Genomic DNA, 22,231 nt, shown 5'->3' with positions numbered 1-22,231 from the left:
ACTTTTCACTCTCCTCTTTCACCTTCACCAAGAGGCTTTTTAGTTCCTCTTCACTTTCTGCCATAAGGGTGGTGTCATCTGCGTATCTCAGGTTATTGATATTTCTCCTGGCAATCTTGATTCCAGCTTGTGCTGGACACATGATTAGTGCTTATAAATATTTTACTCATTTAAATAAGCAGGCAAGGTATTAGCTGATTCTTTTCTAAGGTCTCAGAACATTTTATGAAGAGAATTTCCTGATTTTTTTTTCTTATGTTTAAGTACCAGAGTATTGAACTATATACACTAAAGTTTTAGCTTATCAGACACATACATTCTCTGCTATTCAGAGTGAAAGATGGTGCAGAATTGCTACATAAACTTAAATTGTTCTTAAATTATCTTGAGTAAAATTCTTTATTTCCCATTTGATCAACCTTGGTTTTATTGAGAGTATTGGTTCATTGTGCATTTCTCAAAGGTTGGTATGCCTTAAGTCTCTTGTGCTATGGACTGCTGCCTGGAAAATCCCATGGACGGAGGAGCCTGGTAGGCTGCAGACCATGGGGTCTCAAAGAGTTGGACACGACTGAGCAACTTTACTTTCACTTTTCCCTTTCATGCATTGGAGAAGGACATGGCAACCCACTCCAGTGTTCTTGCCTGGAGAATCCCAGGGATGGGGAAGCCTGGTGGGCTGCTGTCTATGGGGTGGCACAGAGTTGGACATTACTGAAGCGACTTAGCAGCTGCAGCAGCAGCAGCTTTGAATTTCAGCAGTGTAACATATGCAAATGCCAGCTTAGAATATCACATGCCTGCTATATTCCATTTTTCAAAAGCATCTACTTGCTAGTATTTTATTTGAACTCTTGAGTTGTTTGTACTGTTTTATAAGGGAGAACATAATACATTTTGGAGACCAATTTTTCCCAGGGTGTAGAATTACTTTTATTGTATAAAGTTCTGCTCCAAGGAGGAGGAAATGACATTTTCTCTTCTTTTGATGTTTTCCCTTGATTAGAGATTGCTAACTTTTTGTGTAAAGAGGGGATAAGTAAAAATGAAGATATGTGAGATCTGTTATATATCTTTTTAAAAAAAAATTACACCTTTTTGTTAACCCAAAGATATGAAATAAATTTATAGTTTTAGTTATTTGATTGAACAAGGATCCTCATAAATTCCAGCTTTTATCATATGATCAGATTTTTCCTGGACAAATAAAGATGCTTGCTGTTGCCAATAGCGTTTGGCCTAACAGCATGCTAGATACTAGTGATTGGTTTGGAACTCACAACTTGGCTTGTACATTCTTATCCCTCCCATCAAACTTAACCTCAGCAGAGGATTGAGAAAGGTTTGGTAGTTGAGAACTGTTCTTATGTGCCTCTGAGTTTTCTGGGCTAAGCCAGAATCTTGCATGCAAGGCTATTCTTGTGGTTTTCCAGCCAGGCCAAAACCAAAAGGCATTGGAAACATTGCAAGAAAACTTGTTCTAATATAGATTTAAGGCTTTCCTTTATATTGTGACTGGATTTTCAGCCTGATAGTCAAAGGAATGAAGGAGAAGACTCCATTCTGCATTGAGGCTATAAATTTCAAATTTTTGCTGCAGAGAAGACTTTGAAAAATAACTCCAAAGATTAACAAAAAAAATAATGAATAGGTTTTATTTAGTTGTTTCTTAAGACATGTAAGACCTGCCTTTTTCCATTAGTTATTTTTGGCTTACCTTCCAAAATGAAATTTAAATATCATTTTTTTTTTTATATCACATCAGGTTAATATTTGTGAGTAATGTTAATGAGACTTGAAAACTGTATCAGTGTGATTCTTGTCCATTGTTAATTAATTACAGACTTCTGCTTATTATCATGAAATAATACTTATGGTCTATCATAAGTACCTTTTATCCATAATAATATTATCTTTCTGTGTTGAATGAGGCTGGGTCTGTTTTGTTCTTATAGGGTTGAAATAAACCCCTTTAACAATGTTATTTAGGAAGTTTCTAAATCTAGTAGGAGTGCTGAAAGAGTGAGTTTATAGTAGTATCTAAAGAATATAATTTCTGTAACTATTCTAGTCAATGTGATGTATCAGTTATGTGATTTTTAATCTTCCGTTATTGTCGTGAACTGAATTATCAGTAAGGTCTGTCTGTAATCAGTCTTTTTCAATTTTTGATAGTATTGAAGTCTTACATGCTTATTAGACTTTAGAAGAGATGTAATTGATGTGTTACAGATTTATTTTTATTGGAAACTAATAATCCAGTTAGTGGACAATTACATACCATAGTTCTTAAAGGCAGAAAAGATAAACTGGTTAAAATTATTCTTATAAGTCCAAATGAAGATATGTATATAAAAAACTACTTTAAAGATTTTTTTCTAATTTCTTGCCTGCTTGAAAAGTAATAAAAGGGGAATGGTTAACTTTATGCTTTAATCTGAACTATAAACCATTAGTGTGCAACCCAGTATCAGAATACACATCCGGTTTTGATTTTATCTGCTAAGTTTTAGTTAATTAGCTTTTGGGAAATTTTATATATACATATATATGTATGTTTTGTGTAATTTTATATATACATATATATGTATATATATAACATATATATATGGATATAGATATATAAGTGTATATAAATGGATAAATTTATATAAATGTATATAAACATATTTAAAAGTATATTTATGTATATATATACATATATAGAGAGACTTCCCTGGTGGCTCAGATGGTAAAGCGTCTGTCTACAATGCGGGAGACCCGGGTTTGATCCCTGGGTTGGGAAGATCCCCTGGAGAAGGAAATGGCAATCCACTCCAGGACTATTGCCTGAAAAATCCCATAGACAGAGGAGCCTGGTAGGCAACAGTCCATGGAGTCACAAAGAGTCGGACAGGACTGAGGCACTTCACTATATCACTATATACATATATATATACACATAGGTGGTGCTAGTGGTAAAGAACCTGCCTGCCAGTGCAGGAGAATGAGAGACACAGGTTCAATCCCTGGGTCAAACAACAGACTTCATCCATCATGTGAAATGAGTACAACATATGCTGGGATGGATGAAGCCAAGCTGCAATCAGGATTATCGGAAGAAATATCAATAACCTCAGATATGCAGATAATACCACCCTTATGCCAAAAGCCAAGAGAAACTAAATAGCCTCTTGATGAAGGTGAAAGGAGAATGAAAGAGCTGGCTTTAAATTCAACATTGAAAAACTAAGATAGTGCTTGCTTTGGCAGCACATATACTAAAATTGGAATGATACAGAGATTAGCATGGCCCCTGCACAAGGATGACACACAAATTCGTGAAGCATGCCATATTTTTATAAAGTAATTAGCCTCCAATTAAAATAAATAAATTTATATTTAAAAAATAAAATTTAAATATGAAATAAAATGATTATAGAAAAGAAAAAAAAAGAATAAAGATTCTCTAACTGTATAGCATAGGGTTCTATATTCAATATCCTGTGATGAACTATAATGGAAAAAATATGAGAAAGAATATATGCATCTATGTAACTGAATCACTTTGCTGCACAGCAGAAATTAACACAACATTGTAAATCAACTATATTTCAATAAAATCAATTAAAAAAATAAAAGTAAACATTTTAACTACGAAAAAAAAAAACAACCCTAAGGTAATGGCATCCAGTTCCATCTCGTCATGGCAAATACATGGGGGAACAATGGAAATGGTGACAGACTTTTATTTTCTTGGGCTCCAAAATCAATGCAGATGGTGACTGCAGCCATGAAATTAAAAGACACTTGCTCCTTGGAAGAAACTCTATGACAAACCTAGGTTGTGTATTAAAAAGCAGAGACATCTCTTTGCCTGTTGACAAATTCCATAGAGTCAAAGCTATGGGTTTTTCCAGTAGTCTTGAATGGATGTGAGAGTTGGATCATAAAGAAAGCTGTGTGCCAAAAAATTGATACTTTTGAACTGTGGTGTTCAAAACTCAGTTTTGGAGAAACTTTTGAACTGTGGTGTTCAAAACTCAGTTTTGGAGAAAACTCTTGAGAGTCCCTTGGACTGCAAGGAGATCGAACCAGTCAATCCTAAAGGAAATCAACCCTGAATATTCATTGGAAGGACTGATGCTGAAGCTTGAAGCTCTGATATTTTGGCCACCTGATGTGAAGAGCAAACTCATTAGAAAAGACCCTGATTCTGGGAAAGATTGAAGGCAGGAGGAGAGGAGGACAACGAGGATGAGTTGGTTGGATGGACATGAGTTTGAGCAAACTCCAGGAGGTGGTGAAGGACAGGGAAGCCTGGCATGCTGCAGTCCATGGGGTCACAAAGAGTCAGACCTGAGTGAGCGATGGAACAACAATCAAGAATAAATTATTAGGGAGTAAATGATTTGCCCTATTGTCTTCAAAGTATATTATTTCTTTGCCAAGGAAACATGCATACAATACAAAATTTAAAAGATATGAAAGTATGCATGTGTGTGTGTGTGCTAAGTTACCGCATTTGGTCTGACTCTTTTTGTGACCCTGTGGACTGTAGCTGCCTGACTCCTCTGTCCATGGGTTTCTCCAGGCAAGAGTACTGGAGTGGATTTCCATACCCTCCTCCAGTGTATTTTCCCAATCCAGGGATTGAACCCTTATCTCTATGTCTCCTGCATGGGCAGGCAGATTCTTTACCACTAACGCCACCTGGGAAGCCCAGAAATATGCATAGTAAAAATTAAATTTTGCTCCCATTGCTGTTAGAGTATCAATTCCCATCTATTCTTTAGGCTTTATTGCTTCCAGAAGTGAGATAATTTGCTAAAGATTGTCATGTCTCTGATTTGCAATAAATTGATTGTCAAATTGTTTTATAGCAGTGAGAAAGGAATTCCATTTGAAGAATAAAACTTGTAGAGTCTGATTTTATCCATGTGGTTAGAAGCACCAAGTTCAAAAGTTATCCTATTTTGGTAGTTTAGCAGAATATTCATGTAATCAAGTTTCTTGGTAGTTAATTCATTGTAACAAGTTAATTTGGGTGCCAGCAAGGTCTTCCCTTGTGGCTCAGGTGGTAAAGAATCCTCCTGCAATGTGGGAGACCTGGGTTTTATCTCTGGATGGGGAAGACCCCCTGGAGAAGGGAAAGGCTTCCCACTCCAGTATTCTGGCCTGGAGAATTCCGTGGACTGTATAGTCCATGGGATTGCAAAGAATCAGACATGACTGATAACTTTCGATAAATCGATAATCAGTAAATCACTACTTTGTATTTTAATGGTGAAATACTTCCATACTAGTTAGTATATTAACAGTTTCTCTGAGACACTTAGATGACTTTGTCCCTTCCCTGAGGCTTCATCCTAACCCCTCACAGTCAAGCTAGAGGTCAGCACTGCAGGGACCTCTGACACCTGCTCCAGTGCTGAGGATGACACTTCTGATTTTTTGGTGCCCAATCTTATGGATTTTAAATAGTTTACACATCTCCCCGTGCAATATCACTTCTGTTATATATGGTTTTGGAGTTGAAACTCCAATACTTCGGCCACCTGATGCGAAGAACCGACTCATTGGAAAAGACCGTGATGCTGGAAAATATTGAAGGCAGGAGGAAAAGGGGGTGATCAGAGGATGAGATGGTTGGATGGCATCACTGACTCGATGGATATGAGTTTCAACAAGCTCTGGGAGTTTGGTGATGGACAGGGAAGGCTGGTGTGTTGCAGTCCATGGGTGTCACAAAGAATCAGACATGACTGAGTGACTGAACTGAACTGAATATATGGTTAACACTTAGCTGGAAAAGAACCAGCTTGAAGTACCTTAAATTGTCATCTAAGTTTACAACATTCTTCTCTTTGTGATCAAAAAGAAGACATAAAGGAGAATTTCATCTTTGTCAGTGTGAAAGTGAAAGTGAAGTTGCTCAGTCATATCTGACTCTTTGAGACCCTATGGACTGTAGCTTACTAGACTTCTCTGTCCATGGGATTTTCCTGGCAAGAGTACTGGAGTGGGCTGCCATTTCCTTCTCCAAGATACACTTTGTCAGTGTATCTTCTGATATATTGATTTTGATGAAACCTCTAATCTCACTCAACTTTTCAATGTGAATAAAAGTTCTTTTCTAATTTTTGAGATCTATATTTGGTAAATGGATGTCTATTAATTTGGAGGGAAATTATTTTAACTATCTTAAATCTGGTAACTTAAAAAATATTCTTGATACAATTTGAATCCAAATAGCTTGAGTTTCCTTTTCATGCAAATGAGTTTAGTTTTCAAAAATCAGCAGAAGGTTGAACAATTCTCTTTTGAAAGTTTATCAATGTAAAGAATTAACTTAGCGATCAGAATTTTACAGAATTCCTTTATTACTGGCAGAGACGAAGCTCTATTACTCCTCCTATTTATTAGATAACACATCTGAGACATGGAGAAGCACAGTACCCTGATCAAACACGTACAACCAGAGAAGGAGTTGTGAATATAGTCAGATCATTCAAAGCTTGATCCAGAACTCTATTTAGCAAGTTATGCTGCCTCCTTGGAAGGTTATTGATTGTGTATTTAAGTCAAATATTCCTGACATGTACATGGGTTTCTTTTTTTCGTGGTTTCTGATATTTCAGAAAATGGAATGTTATGTCTTTAGTGTTTAATAACTAGGTGCTGCATTGAGTCCTATGAAAGATTCTGGAGAGATTTTAGTCAGAGTTCTTTTTTTTTGCCTTTTCTTTCATTCCTTCCTTTCTTTCTTCTTTAACTGAAACTGTAGCTCTTATGCAAGTCACAAGAAATAATATTGTGGCATCTGAGGGAGAGGCATGTCCATATGGCAGCTTTTCAGAAGTTTAAAGTATCTGGAAGGCAGACATGCAGCGTCTCTCTGCTGAACTTAATTTTAGAAACTTCTTAATTTTAATGTGTTGTCCATGGCACAAAAGAAATTTTCACTGGGAGACTTTTGTGGTGTTTGAGGTAACAACTCTGATGTTACTAGAATCCCTTAACAACAGGGCCAACAGGAATGATTTCTTCTGTCCTGAAGATTTGTTTTTCTTCGGCTTTCACAGCCCGCAGAGCACTTTCTAGCATGGCTACACTGTATTGAATTTCCATGTTTAGATCTACACCCATCATGTAACAGTTTTCTTTCTGAATTAGTGTAGTGCCACTGCACAGCACTTCAAATACTAGAAAAATTTAGGATCTCTACAATTCCAAATGCTTGAGATCTGTGACAAGATAAATTTTCACCAGCTTCTCCATGACCTTGACACTGCTGTTGTTTAAGTTAAGGAAAAGGAAGGGTGGGGTCGTTTGTTTTTTAATCCATTTATCCATAATTTTAGGAATTGGTTTTTGTCCTGCTTTCTAAAAATAAATTTGACCAAATCCATTACTATAACTCTGCAGACATCTGGAGTTTACACTCTTGACAAGCATGCACCTTCATTTTCCCCAAGGGTTAAACTTAAAGATTCTAGATGTTGCTTAACTTCTGCCTGCCTGGGTAGTCAGGCCATGAACCTGAGCTCGGATTTAGATCCAGGTTTTTAAAGTAAACCCAAGCCTTAATTTCAGATAGAAGTTTTTCTTTAAGAGAGTTATATTCCCTAGTCCTTTTTACCTTGTATGTTTAAATCACTTACCAGTCATAGATTTTGATCATGTTAATTCTTTTTGTATTCCAACAAAATTTTCTAAAATGTCTAAATATTGTTTTCAGGGATAACCTAATGTTTCTCTTCTAATGCAACTACATCTGTACCACAGTTGAATTACTAACTCACTGAGGTCTTAAAATATGTGTGTCTGTATCAGTTTCTCTTCCCAAACTACAAGCCAACAAAGCTATAGATTGACATTTTGGATCCCAACATTGGCAGAAGATATCTGATTAGCCAAGAGTCATTGAACTTTAAGACGTGTTAGTGAGCTGCCATCATTTGGACACTATATATTAATTTTCATCATCTTACCTTGTCACTCTAATTCAGTATAAAATGGAGAATGTAATTCAGTATAAAATGGAGAATGTAAGTGTTATAGAAGAACTTCATGCTAATAGTGGGTCCAGATGAAGTTCAGGTAGATGTTAATTGGCATATATACGTGTAGCATATCTATGGCACTTTTCTGTGAGACCATGAAAATCATTCAACTGTTCTTTTTAGGATTAACCCCTTCATTACCAGAGAGGATAATTTTATTACTCTTAATTATACTGAATAAAAAGTGGTATATACATGGTGCATTTATGTGTGTGTGTGTGTGTGTTTAGCTGACAAATATCAGTGCTACATATTTCATTCTCACAAATTGTCTATTGATGAAGAATTTGTTTTATACCACTTGACTGTTTTTGGTACTTTGAAACACTGAAGAAAATGAAAGTAGGTCAGATTATAGAAACTTTCTTGTTTGAGTTAAAAATAAAATGCATTTCCATGGTTCTATGTGATTGCCTTTGTCTGGAAGTCTGGTGCTGTTATAGCATCTGGTTGGATTCCCTGTTTTGTATGATCAACAGTGGCCTTTTTACTAGTTTTACAATTCATCAGCCTTTATTCCCATGATAAAACTTCAGACATTTTTCTTTGTTGGAAATGTTCTTCCCTCAGATTCAAAATAAAACTGAGTTCTTTTCTTCCTCATTTGTGACTTCCTAAGAGAGCTCTTGACTTCCCCCTCTGAAAAGTTTCTCCCCCATTATTCTGTTCCTTTTGCCCTTTTTAATTTTCTTTACAGCATGTAACACCATCAGAAATGTTTGTTTATTGTCTACCTTGCAATCTTCTTTGTCTTCCCCATTTTCCTTATCTACAATGTGAACTGAGGAGAGTCAGGCTCTTATCTCTCTTGTTGGGTGTGCATCCCCAGTGCCTAGAACAATGTTGGGAATAAAGCATGCATTCAGTAAATATTAGTTGAATAAATAAAGCTTTAATGAATAATTATTGTTGTTCAGTTGTTAGTTCAGTTCAGTTCAGTCGCTCAGTCATGTCCGACTCTTTGCGACCCCATGAATCGAAGTACGCTGGGCCTCCCTGTCCATCACCATCCCCCGAGTTCACTCAGACTCACATCCATGGAGTCGGTGATGCCATCCAGCCATCTCATCCTTTGTCGTCCCCTTTTCCTCCTGCCCAATCCCTCCCAGCATCAGAGTCTTTCTTTTCCAATGAGTCAACTCTTCGCATGAGGTGGCCAAAGTACTGGAGTTTCAGCTTCAGCATCGTTCCTTCCAAAGAACACCCAGGGCTGATCTCCTTTAGAATGGACTGGTTGGATCTCCTTGCACTCCCAGGGACTCTCAAGAGTCTTCTCCAATACCACAGTTCAAAAGCATCAATTCTTCGGCGCTCAGGTTTCTTCACAGTCCAAATCTCACATCCATACATGACCACTGGAAAAACCATAGCCTTGACTAGACGGACCTTTGTTGGCAAAGTGATGTCTCTGCTTTTGAATATGCTATCTAGGTTGGTCATAACTTTCCTTCCAAGGAGTAAGCGTCTTTTAATTTCATGGTTGCAGTCACCATCTGCAGTGATTTTGAAGCCCCCCAAAATAAAGTCTGACACTGTTTCCACTGTTTCCCCATATATTTCCTATGAAGGGATGGGACCAGATGCCATGATCTTCGTTTTCAGAATGTTGAGCTTTAGCCAACTTTTTCACTCTCCTCCTCCACTTTCATCAAGAGGCTCTTCAGTTCTTCGCTTTCTGCCATAAGGGTGGTGTCATCTGCATATCTGAGGTTATTGATATTTGTCCCGGCAGTCTTGATTCCAGCTTGTGCTTCTTCCAGCCCAGTATTTCTCATGATGTACTCTGCATCTAAGTTAAATAAGCAGGGTGACAATATACAGCCTTGACATACTCCTTTTCTTATTTGGAACCACTCTGTTGTTCCATGTCCAGTTCTAACTGTTGCTTCTTGACCTACATAATAGGTTTCTCAAGAGGCCGGTCAGGTGGTCTGGTATTCCCATCTCTTTCAGAATTTTCCACAGTTTCTTGTGATCCACACAGTCAAAGGCTTTGGCATAGTCAATAAAGCAAAAATAGTTGTTTTTCTGGACTCTCTTGCTTTTTCAATGATCCAGCAGATGTTGGCAATTTGATCACTTCAGTTATATGCAATTCTTTGTAACCCTGTAGACTGCACCAGCCAGATTCCGCTGTCTTGCAGGGGGTTGCCATTTTCTACTCCAGGGGACCTTCCTGACTCAACAGTCTAATCCCCGCCTCTTATGTCTCCTGCATTGGCAGGCGAGTTCTTTATCGCTCACCCCACCTGTGAAGCCCACTGTGAACAACAGCTATGTGCTATATGTGCTAAGTCGTTTCAGTTATGTCCAGCTCTGTGCAACCCTGTGCACAGTATCCCACCAGGCTCCTTTGTCCATGGGATTCTCCAGGCACAAAATACTGGAGTGGGTTTCCATGTTAATTTTCTTATTTTATTTTTAGTTAAATTGGAAAAGATCTGAAATAGATTTTAAAAAGGCAAACTCTCTGGCTAAGTCCCTTCACTGTTCACCTGAAACTCCCACAACATTAATTGGCTATACTCCAATACAAAATGTTTATGGTGTTAAAAAATAAAAAGCAAACTGTGATAGTTTCCTAAGAAAAGTAAAATTGTATTTAATTTCAAATGACCCTTTATAGCAGTTTATTTATGTGTACTACTTCAGTCCAAAAATTAAACTAAGACAATAGATACAGACCTAGTTATCATCAGTGTTTTAATAGTTTTTCTATGAATTGGCAATTAATACAAATTGGATATACTAAAATCATGATTCATTTCTTCAGTTCCTTCAATAGTTATTTGTCTTCTATTAGGAGAAGGCAATGGCACCCCACTCCAGTACTCTTGCCTGGAAAATCCCAGGGGCAGAGGAGCCTGATAGGCTGCAGTCCATGGGGTTGCGAAGAGTCGGACACGACTGAGCAACTTCATTCTCACTCTTCACTTTCATATTGGAGAAGGAAATGGCAACCCACTCCAGTGTTCTTGCCTGGAGAATCCCAGGGATGGGGGAGCCTGGTGGGCTGACGTCTATGGGGTCGCACAGAGTCGGACATGACTGAAGTGACTTAGCATAGCATAGCATAGGTACTATTGTAGGTAAAATGGATCCATCAGTGAATTAATCACAGATTCCTATTTCCTAGGGCTTAATTTTTACTGGGGATATTTATTTTGTGTTTTGTCTCTAGCTTATTCCTATTTGTAAATTATGACTTAGAGGATTGACTTTTAAAGTAATTTTAATTAATTAACTATTGACTAAAATTAGCTATGAAGTGTTCTTTTAAGGTTATGTGCTAAATGCCAACATGATATTAATGTTTCAGAGACCATCTGGTTCTTTAGACACATCTGCTCTGAAAATCTGGACAAGTAATTAAATTTGATGAGGCTGGAATGAGATCTGTAGAAATTGGGCTGTTTCAAGGGAAAAGAGAAATTCTGTGGATTTGTTGGTACAGTGGATTGTAGTTTGGTTTGCAGTAGTCCACTTGAGCTGTAACTTCTCCACTCACTTAGATTCCAGTGTATACTCAGTTCCATTAAAAACAGTCTGTCTACTGCTTATGGGTATTGGTTGGTGTAGCAAGTTTTTTGACTTAATATCATTATTTTCTAGTCTAATCATTAAAGAATTTATAACATACATTTTTTTCAAGGAGTTTATCATCCTTCACATGCCCTATTTTGTTTATTCAAAATTTATGCTTGTGGAGTAGAAAGAATAAATATTTCTAGTCTAAAATAATAAAAAAAAAATTCAGATCTCTCTTAGGAATTAAATGTATTCAGCAACAAAGTTGGTAACTGAACTTGGTAGTTATAATTTGAAACTTCGTGAACTTTCTAATGAATATTGATATAATTAAAACTATGATTTTTAAAACATTAATCTCAGTATAAGGAATGCCACTCCCCAAATAGCTATTGCATGTGTATGCTATGTACAAATAACTGTAAAAACCTCTGTGTAATATATAAAGCTGAATATAAACGTGACATAGTTCCTGTTGTAATGAAATCTATGATCTTGTTCACACCTTTAAAATTATTCTTGAAGAAGTGTGGTCAGTAGTTTTCCTGTCCGCTAGGATGATACAGTGGAGAAGGAAATGGCACCCCACTCTAGTGCTCTTGCCTGGAAAATCCCATGGATGGAGGAGCCTGGTAGGCTGCAGTCCATGGGGTTGCTAGGAGTCGGACACGACTGAGCACCTTCTCTTTCACTTTCACTTTCATGCATTGGAGAAGGAAATGGCAACCCACTCCAGTGTTCTTGCCTGGAGAATCCCAGGGATGGGGGAGCCTGGTGGGCTGCCGTCTCTGGGGTCGCACAGAGTCGGACACGACTGAAGTGACTTAGCAGCAGCAGCAGCAGCACGATGATAACAGAGGATCTCGTAAGACTGAAGCTAAAACCTAAACATGTTGAAAATTAGCAAAATATTCCCTGCTTTTGGTATCATTTTTTTCTTTATAGAATGCTTGTGTGCATCTTTGTTTTTCTGCCTCTAGATATAATGAAAATCGTAGTGCTTTGTGTTGAGCAGTTTAAAATAGCTGATAAAGGAACTAATTCTTTCATGAATAATTTTTGTCGTGTTATTTAAACACAAGGGAAGGATTACTTGTGTCTTTGATATCTCTAGAGCCGATTACAAAGGAAAAAAAACAATTAAAGGAAAATGTTAAGATTAATGTGCATTTTTGAACATAAGTCACAGGAAGTGCTAAGGCAGTTATTATAGTATATTACACAGGAGAATAAATATCCAGTTATATAATGATAGAATTAGCTATAAAACCTTGTAGATAGTACCATTGTTTATTACTATGTATGTCCACAATGATTAATATTCTACTTAGAAGGATTGTTTTCGGACAGCACATCCTTTGTTTGGACAGTGACAATAGTAATTCCTCTGTTCCGCATTATCAGTCAGTCAGTTCAGTCGCTCAGCCGTGTCCAACTCTTTTCGACCCAATGGACCGCAGCATGCCAGGCCTCTCTGTCCATCACCAACTCCCAGAGTTTACCCAAACTCGTGACCATTGAGTCGGTGATGCCATCCAACCATCTCATCCTCTGTCGTCCCCTTCTCCTCCTGCTCTCAATCTTTTCCAGCATCAGGGTCTTTTCCAATGAGTCAGCTCTACACATCAGGTGGCCAAAGTATTGGAACTTCAGCTTCAACATCAGTCCTTCCAATGAACACCCAGGACTGATCTCCTTTAGAATGGACTGGTTGGATCTCCTTGCATTCCAAGGGACTCTAAAGAGTCTTTTCCAACACCACACTTCAGAAGCATCAATTCTTCTGCGCTCAGCTTTCTTTATAGTACAACTCTCACATCCATATATGACTACTGGAAAAACCATAGCCTTGACTAGATGGACCTTTGCTCGCAAAGTAATGTCTCTGCTTTTGAATATGTTGTCTACGTTGGTCATAACTTTCCTTCCACTGCACACCATCTGCAGTGATTTTGGAGCCCCCCAAAATAAAGTCTGCCACTGTTTCCCCGTCTATTTCCCATGAAGTTATGGGACCAGATGCCATGATCTTCGTTTTCTGAATGTTGAGCTTTAAGCCAACTTTTTGACTCTCCTCTTTCACTTTCATCAAGAGGCTCTTTAGTTCTTCACTCTCTGCCACAAGGGTGGTATCATCTGCATATCTGAGGTTATTGGTATTTGTCCTGGCAGTCTTGATTCCAGCTTGTGCTTCTTCCAGCCCAGTATTTCTCATGATGTACTCTGCATCTAAGTTAAATAAGCAGGGTGACAATATACAGCCTTCATGTATTCCTTTTCCTATTTGGAACCAGTCTGTTGTTCCATATCCAGTTCTAACTGTTGCTTCCTGACCTGCATATAGGTTTCTCAAGAGGCCGGTCAGGTGGTCTGGTATTCCCATCTCTTTCGGAATTTTCCACAGTATATTGTGATCCACACAGTCAAAGGCTTTGGCATAGTCAATAAAGCAGAAATAGACATTTTTTTGGAACTCTCTTCCTGTTTTGATGATTGAGCAGATGTTGGCAATTTGATCTCTGGTTCCTCTGGCTTTTCTAAAACCAGCTTGAACATCTGCAAGTTCACAGTTCACGTATTGCTGAAGCCTGGCTTATAGAATTTTGAGCATTACTTCACTAGCATGTGAGATGAGTGCAGTTGTACAGTAGTTTGATCATTCTTTGTCATTGCCTTTCTTAGGGATTGGAATGAAAGCTGACCTTTTCCAGTCCTGTAGCCACTGCTGAGTTTTCCAAATTTGCTGACATATTGAGTCTAGCACTTTCACAACTTCATCTTTTAGGATTTGAAATAGCTCAACTGGATTCCATCTCCTCCACTAGCTTTGTTTGTAGTGATACTTCTAAGGCCCACTTGACTTCACATTCCAGGATGTCTGGCTCTAGGTGAGTGATCACACCATTGTGATTATCCGGGTCGTGAAGATCTTTTTCATACAGTTCTTCTGTGTATTCTTGTCACCTCTTCTTAATATCTTCTGCTTCTGTTAGGTGCATACCATTTCCGTCCTTTATTGAGCCAATCTTTGCATGAAATGTTCCCTTGGTATCTCTAATTTTCTTGAAGAGATCTCTAGTCTTTCCCATTCTATTGTTTTCCTCTAGTTCTTTGCACTGATCACTGAGGAAGGCTTTCTTATCTCTCCTTGATATTCAAATGGGTTTATCTTTCCTTTTCTCCTTTGCTTTTCACATCTATTGTAAGGCTTCCTCAGGCAGCCAGTTTGCTTTTTTGCCTTTCCTTTTCTTGGTAATGGTCTTGATCCATGTCTCCTGTACAATGTCAAGAACCTCTGTCCATAGTTCATCAGGCACTCTATCAGATCTAATCCCTTAAATCTGTTTGTCACATCCACTGTATAATCACAAGGGATTTGATTAGGTCATACCTGAATGGTCTAGTGGTTTTCTCTACTTTCTTCAATTTAAGTCTAAATCAGGCAATAAGGAGTTCATGATCTGAGCCACAGTCAGCTCCTGGTTTTGTTTTTGCTGACTGTATAGAGCTTCTCCATCTTTGGCTGCAAATAATATAATCAGTCTGATTTCAGTGTTGACCATTTGGTGATGTCCATGTGTAGAGTCTTCTCTTGTGTTGTTGCAAGAGAGTGTTTGCTATGACCAGTGCGCTCTCTTGGCAAAACTCTGTTCGCCTTTGCCCTGCTTCATTCTGTACTCCAAGGCCAAAGTTGCCTGTTAATCCAGGTGTTTCTTGACCTCCTACTTTTGCATTAGCCATGCTGTGTGGGGCCACCCAAGACAGACGGGTCATGGTGGAGAGGTCTGACAGAATGCGGTCCACTGGAGAATGGAATGGCAAAATACCTTCAGTATTCTTTCCTTGAGAACCCCATAAACAGTATGAAAAGGCAAAAAGATAGGACACTGAAAGATGAACTCCCCAGGTCAGTAGGTGCCCAATATCCTACTGGAGATCAGTGGAGAAATAACTCCAGAAAGAATGAAGGGATGGAGCCAAAGCAAAAACAGCACCCAGTTGTGGATGGGACTGGTGATAGAAGCAAGATCTGATGCTGTAAAAAGCGATACTGCATAGGAACCTGGAATGTTAAATCCATGAAACAAGGCACATTGGAAATGGTCAAACAGGAGATGGCAAGAGTGAACATCTGCCTTCTAGGAGTCAGCAAACTAAGATGGACTGGAATGGATGAATTTAACTCAGATGACCATTGTATCTACTACTGTGGGCAGGAATCCCTTAGAAGAAATGGAGTAGCCATCATAGTCAACGAAAGAGTCTGAAATACAGTACTTGGATGCAATCTCAAAAATGACAGAATGATCTCTGTTCATTTCCAAGGCAAATCATTCAATATCACGGTAGTCCAAGTCTATGCTCTGACCAGTTAACAGTGAAGAAGCTGAAGTTGAATGGTTCTATGAGGACCCACAAGACCTTTTAGAACTAAGACCCAAAAAAGATGTCCTTTTCATTATAGGGGACTGGAATGCACAACTAGGAAGTTCAGTATTATCAGTGCAGTTCAATTCAGTCGCTCAGTCGTGTCCAACTCTGCGTTCAGTGTTATAGTCCCACTTAAAAAAAAAAAAGTCTTGTTGTGGCAATACAAAGATTTTTAGTATATGGCACCTGCCTACTTTTGTACAGTTTCTGCCATTCTATCTGCCTCCACTCTTTAAGTGCAGCTAGTCTTCTTTATTTAATGTTCTCTGTGAATAGCAATCAGCCTTACAGGCAGGCCTTGGGCATCTTTTCTATCTCTGATAATCACTGTGCACCTTCTGTTTTCTAGAGAATGTTTCTGTTCAACAATAGAATGAACTCAATGAGGACTGACTTTTTAAATCTTTCTGTTCCTGTTATCTGCCTTGGTGTCCTTTTATAGATGGATACATTTAAGTAACTGAATGGAGCTAAGATGAGAGGCTTGAACTATGTGAAAGGCTGGTCATTTGTGCAAAGCTTTTTTCCATGTCCCATAATTACAGTTTAGCCTTTACATGATTCATTATCCTATGGTGCTTACTTCCTTGAAGTTTGGTAGAAAATGAGTATGTAGTTTACAAATTAATCACCAAAGGAGGAAGTACTGTTCATTTGTGTTTCTTAATTATGATAAGGAAGTATTACTTTATTTCATTAATTTACCTCTCTAAAGGATATAATTTACTAAAAAATAACAACTTGGTATTAAAACTGGGGTTATTTGGTATCATAGCAAATATGGAAGTGAAAACAATCCTTTCCATTAAGCAAAACAGTTCTGCCATAACACGAGTCCCCCTAGAGAATGACATTTTTCTTTCTACAAAAGATGCCATGAATGTAACCCAAGAGAACTGGCCATAAATCTACCAACCTTTAAATTTTCTGAATTCCAAAAATAGTATTATATTGTACCAAAGGTAAATAGGAGCTTTACATTATCTAGCGAGTTTAAATTTTAATTTTTTTAATAAATTATCATTATGGATTCTTTAGAAGACATAATATATAAATGAAAACCTTAAGGAGTGCTGTTAAGCCGTTTTTTTCATGTTGGTGAAACTGCAGTCAGAGCTTTATTTTCCTTTACCAACTCACTCGTAATTCTGCAGCTTCAGAGTGATGACTGTTGAATTATAGGAGTAGAAGCATCATGAGACAGTTTAACATTTGCAAGAGAAAGTTAATTATTTGAAGATTTGAGACTTATCCAGAGGTTTCAAAAATATTTTTGTCTCAGTTTTTAAAAATACATGCATATTTATTTAGCCTCTTAATGCATGTTGTTTCCAACCAAGTAAGTCTATTTCAAAACAGAGATTATTTAAGAGATTTGGCATATTTTTCTTTTCTTGGTAAATGTGCCAAAGGTCTGTTTTCTATAAGACATGTGTCTGTTTCAACTTACTATTTTGATTATGAGTAGTTTATTATCCAGATAGACCTTCAAAAATAGAATATTTGCTGAAGAGTTCTTATGCATATGGTGAAGTGAATATTTTAGAATGATTCAGGATTTATAAATAGCATGTAAGATAATATCGGGAGCACATTAACTATAATGTATAATGCCTTAAAAAAAAGGAAAGATGATAATATTCTAAGCGTCGCCAATAAGGAAATAAGTGGGCGGAACGTCTTCCATTGCTGATTTGGCTTCCCTTAGAACAGTGTTAACATCTTTATATTTAAGTGACTGAGGTTCCAGTGTTTACACTGTCCACTTGCGTTTGTCTAGTCTCCCACGTTTTATTACTTCTTATGAATACTGCCTTGAGATTCTGCCATCCACACTTTGCCTTACACCTTTTCACATTAGGGGCGTGCACTTCCTAGGGGGCAGTTTTTTTCATGATTGAAACTGCTCAGAGTTTCCATCTGCTTTTACTTGACTTGTGGTCTTGAAGATCATGCTTGGCCCATGGGATATTACAGTGTGCCGAGAGGATGTGGAGTTTTGTCAGCCAGTGAAATATGTCTGGTTTTTTTTCTCTTTTCTTTTTTTCTTCAGCAGCTTTCATATGCTTCTCATCCTGTGTGGTCTTTGCTAAACTGAATTTATATTTAACAGAACTGCTCACTCTCTTTATCATCTTCTATGACTTGGCCTTTTTAACAAGAAGGTGTGTGGAAGGAAAATCTGAGCCAAAAAACTGTAGTTTGGGCAATAGGAAAACCTAAAACCAAAAGCTTAAAGTAGTGTTATATATGAATGTACTTTAATATTCGCAAATGTGTATTTTGTAATGCAGAAGATCATATTTCAGGCATGTACATCTGTCAAAAAAAATTTATCATGCCAATAGTAGATTTCAAGTTTTGTCTGTGATCCAAATAACATTTTTGCTTGTTTTTAGGCACTACTACAGTCTTCAGTTAAGCAACAAGTAGAAGCTATTGAAAAGCAGTACATTTCTGCAATTGAAAAACAAGCACACAAGTGTGAAGAGTTGTTAAATACTCAGGTAATAAGATTGCACATCCATTATATATTTATACTTTTCTTCTGACTCTCTTCCCCTGAGAGCTCTAGAACTGTTTATTCACTTTCATGCCATTTACTTTCCTTGATGTATTTTGGAGAAAAAAAAAAATCTGCTGATGTAAAATCAATGTTAAAATTTGCGAATTTTATTATAGACTAAAAATAGGACTAAAGGCCTAAATTATGTGAATATTCCCCAAATTAATGATAATTCTTATGCTAATTTCTGGAGTATCATATTATTTATCAAATAGCAAAAGCAAAAGAGATGACTGTAAATGTATTATGGCATGTGAAATAATTTGTGGTATAAGATTTATAAATAATATTTGAATTTAAGTACTTGTGTTCGATTTACCTTTCATTGCTTATATGAATTTATTTCTATTTTGATATTTTCTCGTGATTTTTTTTTTGTTTCTTCTTGATTAATGTCTTAGAAAGCATTGCAGACATGATAAGTACATTTACATGAAATAGTCAATTGAAAAGCCTGTATGTATGTATCGTAGTATAAATAATATGTGCAAGAAGTTCCCAGCTACACTTTTGAATAACTTGAGGCTTGATAGGTGAAAATAAAATCAACCTTATGTAAAAGATTTATTTCATATTATAGGAAAAAAAATACTAATAGAAAATTTAGATCTAGAATTTAAATGAAGATTTATAAACATGCCACTTAGTCCCCAAGATTGGGGTCAGTTTGGTTCAGTACTTTCAGAGTCATTTTAATAAGTGGTTTAGAATAGGAAATGCATGGCAAATTTTATAAATTTAATAAAAAATAATTGCACTCTCTTGGCTGGTAGAATACCAGGTTATCAGAGATAAGAAGGATATGTCTGTATAAATGTACAGAAAAATCACAGAGAAGAGGAGGTTACAGAACTGTAAAACAGCATAAGGCATGTATTAGCCAGGCCAGGCCGTGTTATGCCTTAAACTCCCTGACTTCAGACAGTGAAGATTTATGTCTTAGCCAATTCTCTGTATACACTGAGGCTGCTTTGAGGGCTCAGTGTCATGATGTCCTCATGATGGAAACTAGTCTGATAAAACAGTTCAGTTGTGGAATGTTACCTGGTAGAGTTAAAAAAAAAAAAAAAGAAAAAGTCAGATTTCCTTCTGGTATTTCAACATTCTGGACTGGAAATGACACTTCTACTCCCAACTTGTATCTGCAGTGCCCACAGTCATCTTGGGGTCAGGGAGTGAAACCCTATTCTGAATCTCGAGTAGGGAGAGGGAGAGGGCAGAAAATCTTTGATAAGCAGCACTGGTATACCATGGTCTGCTCTTTGGGTTGCCAGATATTTCCAGCCTTCATCTCTCAGGTAAAATTTCTTAACCTGCCCATATGGGAGAAAATCTGAAGGTTCTATCCAGATATTGTTGTTGTTGTTCAGTTGCTCAGTTGTGTCTGACTCCTTGTGATCCCATGGACTACAGCATGCCAGACTTCCTTACCTGTCCATCACTATCTCCCCGAGTTTGCTCAAACTCATGTCCATTGAGTCGATGATGACATCCAACCATCTCGTCCTCTGTCACCTACTTCTCTTATTCTCAATATTTCCCAGCATCAGGGTTTTTTCCAGTGAGGCAACTCTTCCTATCAGGTACCCAAAGTATTGGAGCTTCAGCTTCAGCATCAATTAGTCCTTCCACTGAATATGCAGGACTAATTTCCTTTAGGATTGACTGGTTTGATCTCCTTGCTGTCCAAGGGACTCTCAAGAGAATTCTCCAGGATTACAATTTGAAAGCATCAATTCTTTGGTGCTCGACCTTCTTTATGGTCCATCTCTCATATCTGTACATGACTACTGGAAAAACTATAGTTTTGACTATATGGACCTTTGTTGGCAAAGTGATATCTCTGCTTTTTGATATGCTGTCTAGGATGGTCATAGCTTTTCTTCTAAGGATCAATCATCTTTTAATATCATGGCTGCAGTCACCATCTGCTTTGATTTTAGAGCCCAAGAAAATAAAGTTTGTCACTATTTCCCTTAATTTCTCATCTGTTTGCCATGAAGTGATGGGACCAGATGCCATGATCTTTGGTTTTTGAATGGTGAGTTTTAAGCCAGCTTTTCCACTTTCTTCTTTCACTTTCATCAAAAGGCTCTTTAGTTTCTCTTCACTTTCTGCCATTAAAGTAGTATCATCTGCATATCTGAGGTCATTGATATTTCTCCCAGCAATCTTTATTCCACCTTGTGCTTCATCCAGCTCAGCATTTTCCATGATGTACTCCACATATAAATTAAATAAGCAGGGAGACAGTATACAGACTTGATGTTGCCCTTTCCCGATTTTGAACCCATCTGTTGTTCCATGTCCAGTTCTAACTGTTGCTGCATGATCTGCATACATGTTTCTTAGGAGGCGGGTAAGGTGATCTGATATTTCCATCTCTTTAAGAATTTTTCAGTTTGTTGTGATCCACACAGTCAAAGACTTTAGTGTAGTCAATGAAGCAGAAGTAGATGTTTTTCTAGAATTCCCTTACTTTTTCTATGATCCAACAGATGTTGGCAATTTAATTTCTGGTTCTTCTGCCTTTTCTAAATCAAGCTTGTATATCTGAAAGTTCTTGGTTCATATATTGTTGAAGCCTAGCTTGAAGTATTTTGAGTATTATCTTGCTAGCATGTGAAATGACAGCAATTGTATGGTAATTTGAACACTGTTTGGCATTGCCCATCCCATTGAATGCCCATTCAATCTTTGGGATTGAAATGAAAACTTACCTTTTACCAGTCCTGTGGCCACTGCTGAGTCTTCCATATTTGCTGGCATATTGAGTGCATCACTTTAATAGCATCATCTCTTAGGATTTGTATTAGCTTAAGCTGGAATTCCATCAGCTCCACTAGCTTTGTTTGCAGTGATGCCTCCTAAGGCACACTTGACATCACAGTCCCAGATGTCTGGCTGTTGGTAAGTGATAGTCTCATGCCAAAAGTCCAGGATATTTGAGTGATAGGTGGGAAATGATGTGCTGTAGTCTCTACATCATCAGGTCTAGATATATAGTCCCTTTTGACCTGAAGAACTAGAAAGTAAAATATATGTTGTTTACCACCAACAGATCTGGTATACAGTAGTGAGATAAATGGCAGGGTGTATACTGTGAATGCTCTCAGAAGGAAAGATGAATCAGAGATGCATAGCTAGCATTACTGTGTAGCAATTCTAAAATCTCAATGAATAGATTCAGTAAGTATCTCTGCTGTGGAGATTGGATTTGCTTTTTAATTTACCGTGATTTACTTTTCAGGGTTTAGGGCCAGGGTTTCTTGTCTATTGTTCTTTATGAATCCTATAGGGTCTAAATTTTTAGTATTTTTTTTTTTTTTTTTGGCTATACCTAATGTGAGTGTTGGAGATTATATAATTTCTCACCCTGCTCCCTCTCTATAAAAATTTGGGAGTCCTGGGTCATTTAGGGTAGGAAACAGTCACAGTTCAGGATGACAGTTCTTTGGACATTTTATCTGGTTACAGTTGGCTCCATTTGTTAGATGCAAATCCCTAGTTATTTAGAGACCCATGTTCTAGATTTAATATGTTAAATATGTTTAAGCTTTCCTGTCTGTCTATGTCTCTCTCATCTTCTGATTAAAGATAGCTTCGTTTATGAAACCCAGTTTGAAGAAATCCCAGTGTTCTCTTTTTCTCAAACCTTTTG

General features: G+C 37.5%; 1 protein-coding gene and 1 non-coding gene across 34 annotated transcripts in view; both read left to right on the top strand.

The window, feature by feature from the left end:
• CCDC91 (coiled-coil domain containing 91) overlaps positions 1 to 22,231 on the top strand; it is a 397,753-nt gene that overhangs the window by 224,469 nt on the left and 151,053 nt on the right. For all 33 annotated transcript variants that reach the window (XR_015164151.1, XR_015164150.1, XR_015164147.1 and 30 more), the window contains one exon: positions 18,404 to 18,511. Coding sequence is in view for 28 of the 33 variants with exons in the window: in XM_086401583.1 (XP_086257709.1) it covers positions 18,404 to 18,511 (108 nt within the window). In the remaining 5 variants the exon portion in view is untranslated. The remainder of the gene's footprint in view (positions 1 to 18,403; positions 18,512 to 22,231) is intronic.
• On the top strand, positions 3,237 to 3,340 carry LOC147372525 (U6 spliceosomal RNA). Its single transcript, XR_015165001.1, has one exon. It is a non-coding gene; the product is annotated as a U6 spliceosomal RNA (small nuclear RNA).

The sequence above is a fragment of the Bos grunniens genome, chromosome 5 (assembly GCF_055505025.1).
Source record: "Bos grunniens cultivar Pamir isolate PY7600 chromosome 5, Bosgru_T2T1.0, whole genome shotgun sequence".
Classification (NCBI taxonomy): Eukaryota; Metazoa; Chordata; class Mammalia; order Artiodactyla; family Bovidae; genus Bos; species Bos grunniens.
The sequence above is the reverse complement of the archived record's forward strand: the minus strand, read 5'-3'. Positions and strand labels throughout refer to the sequence as shown.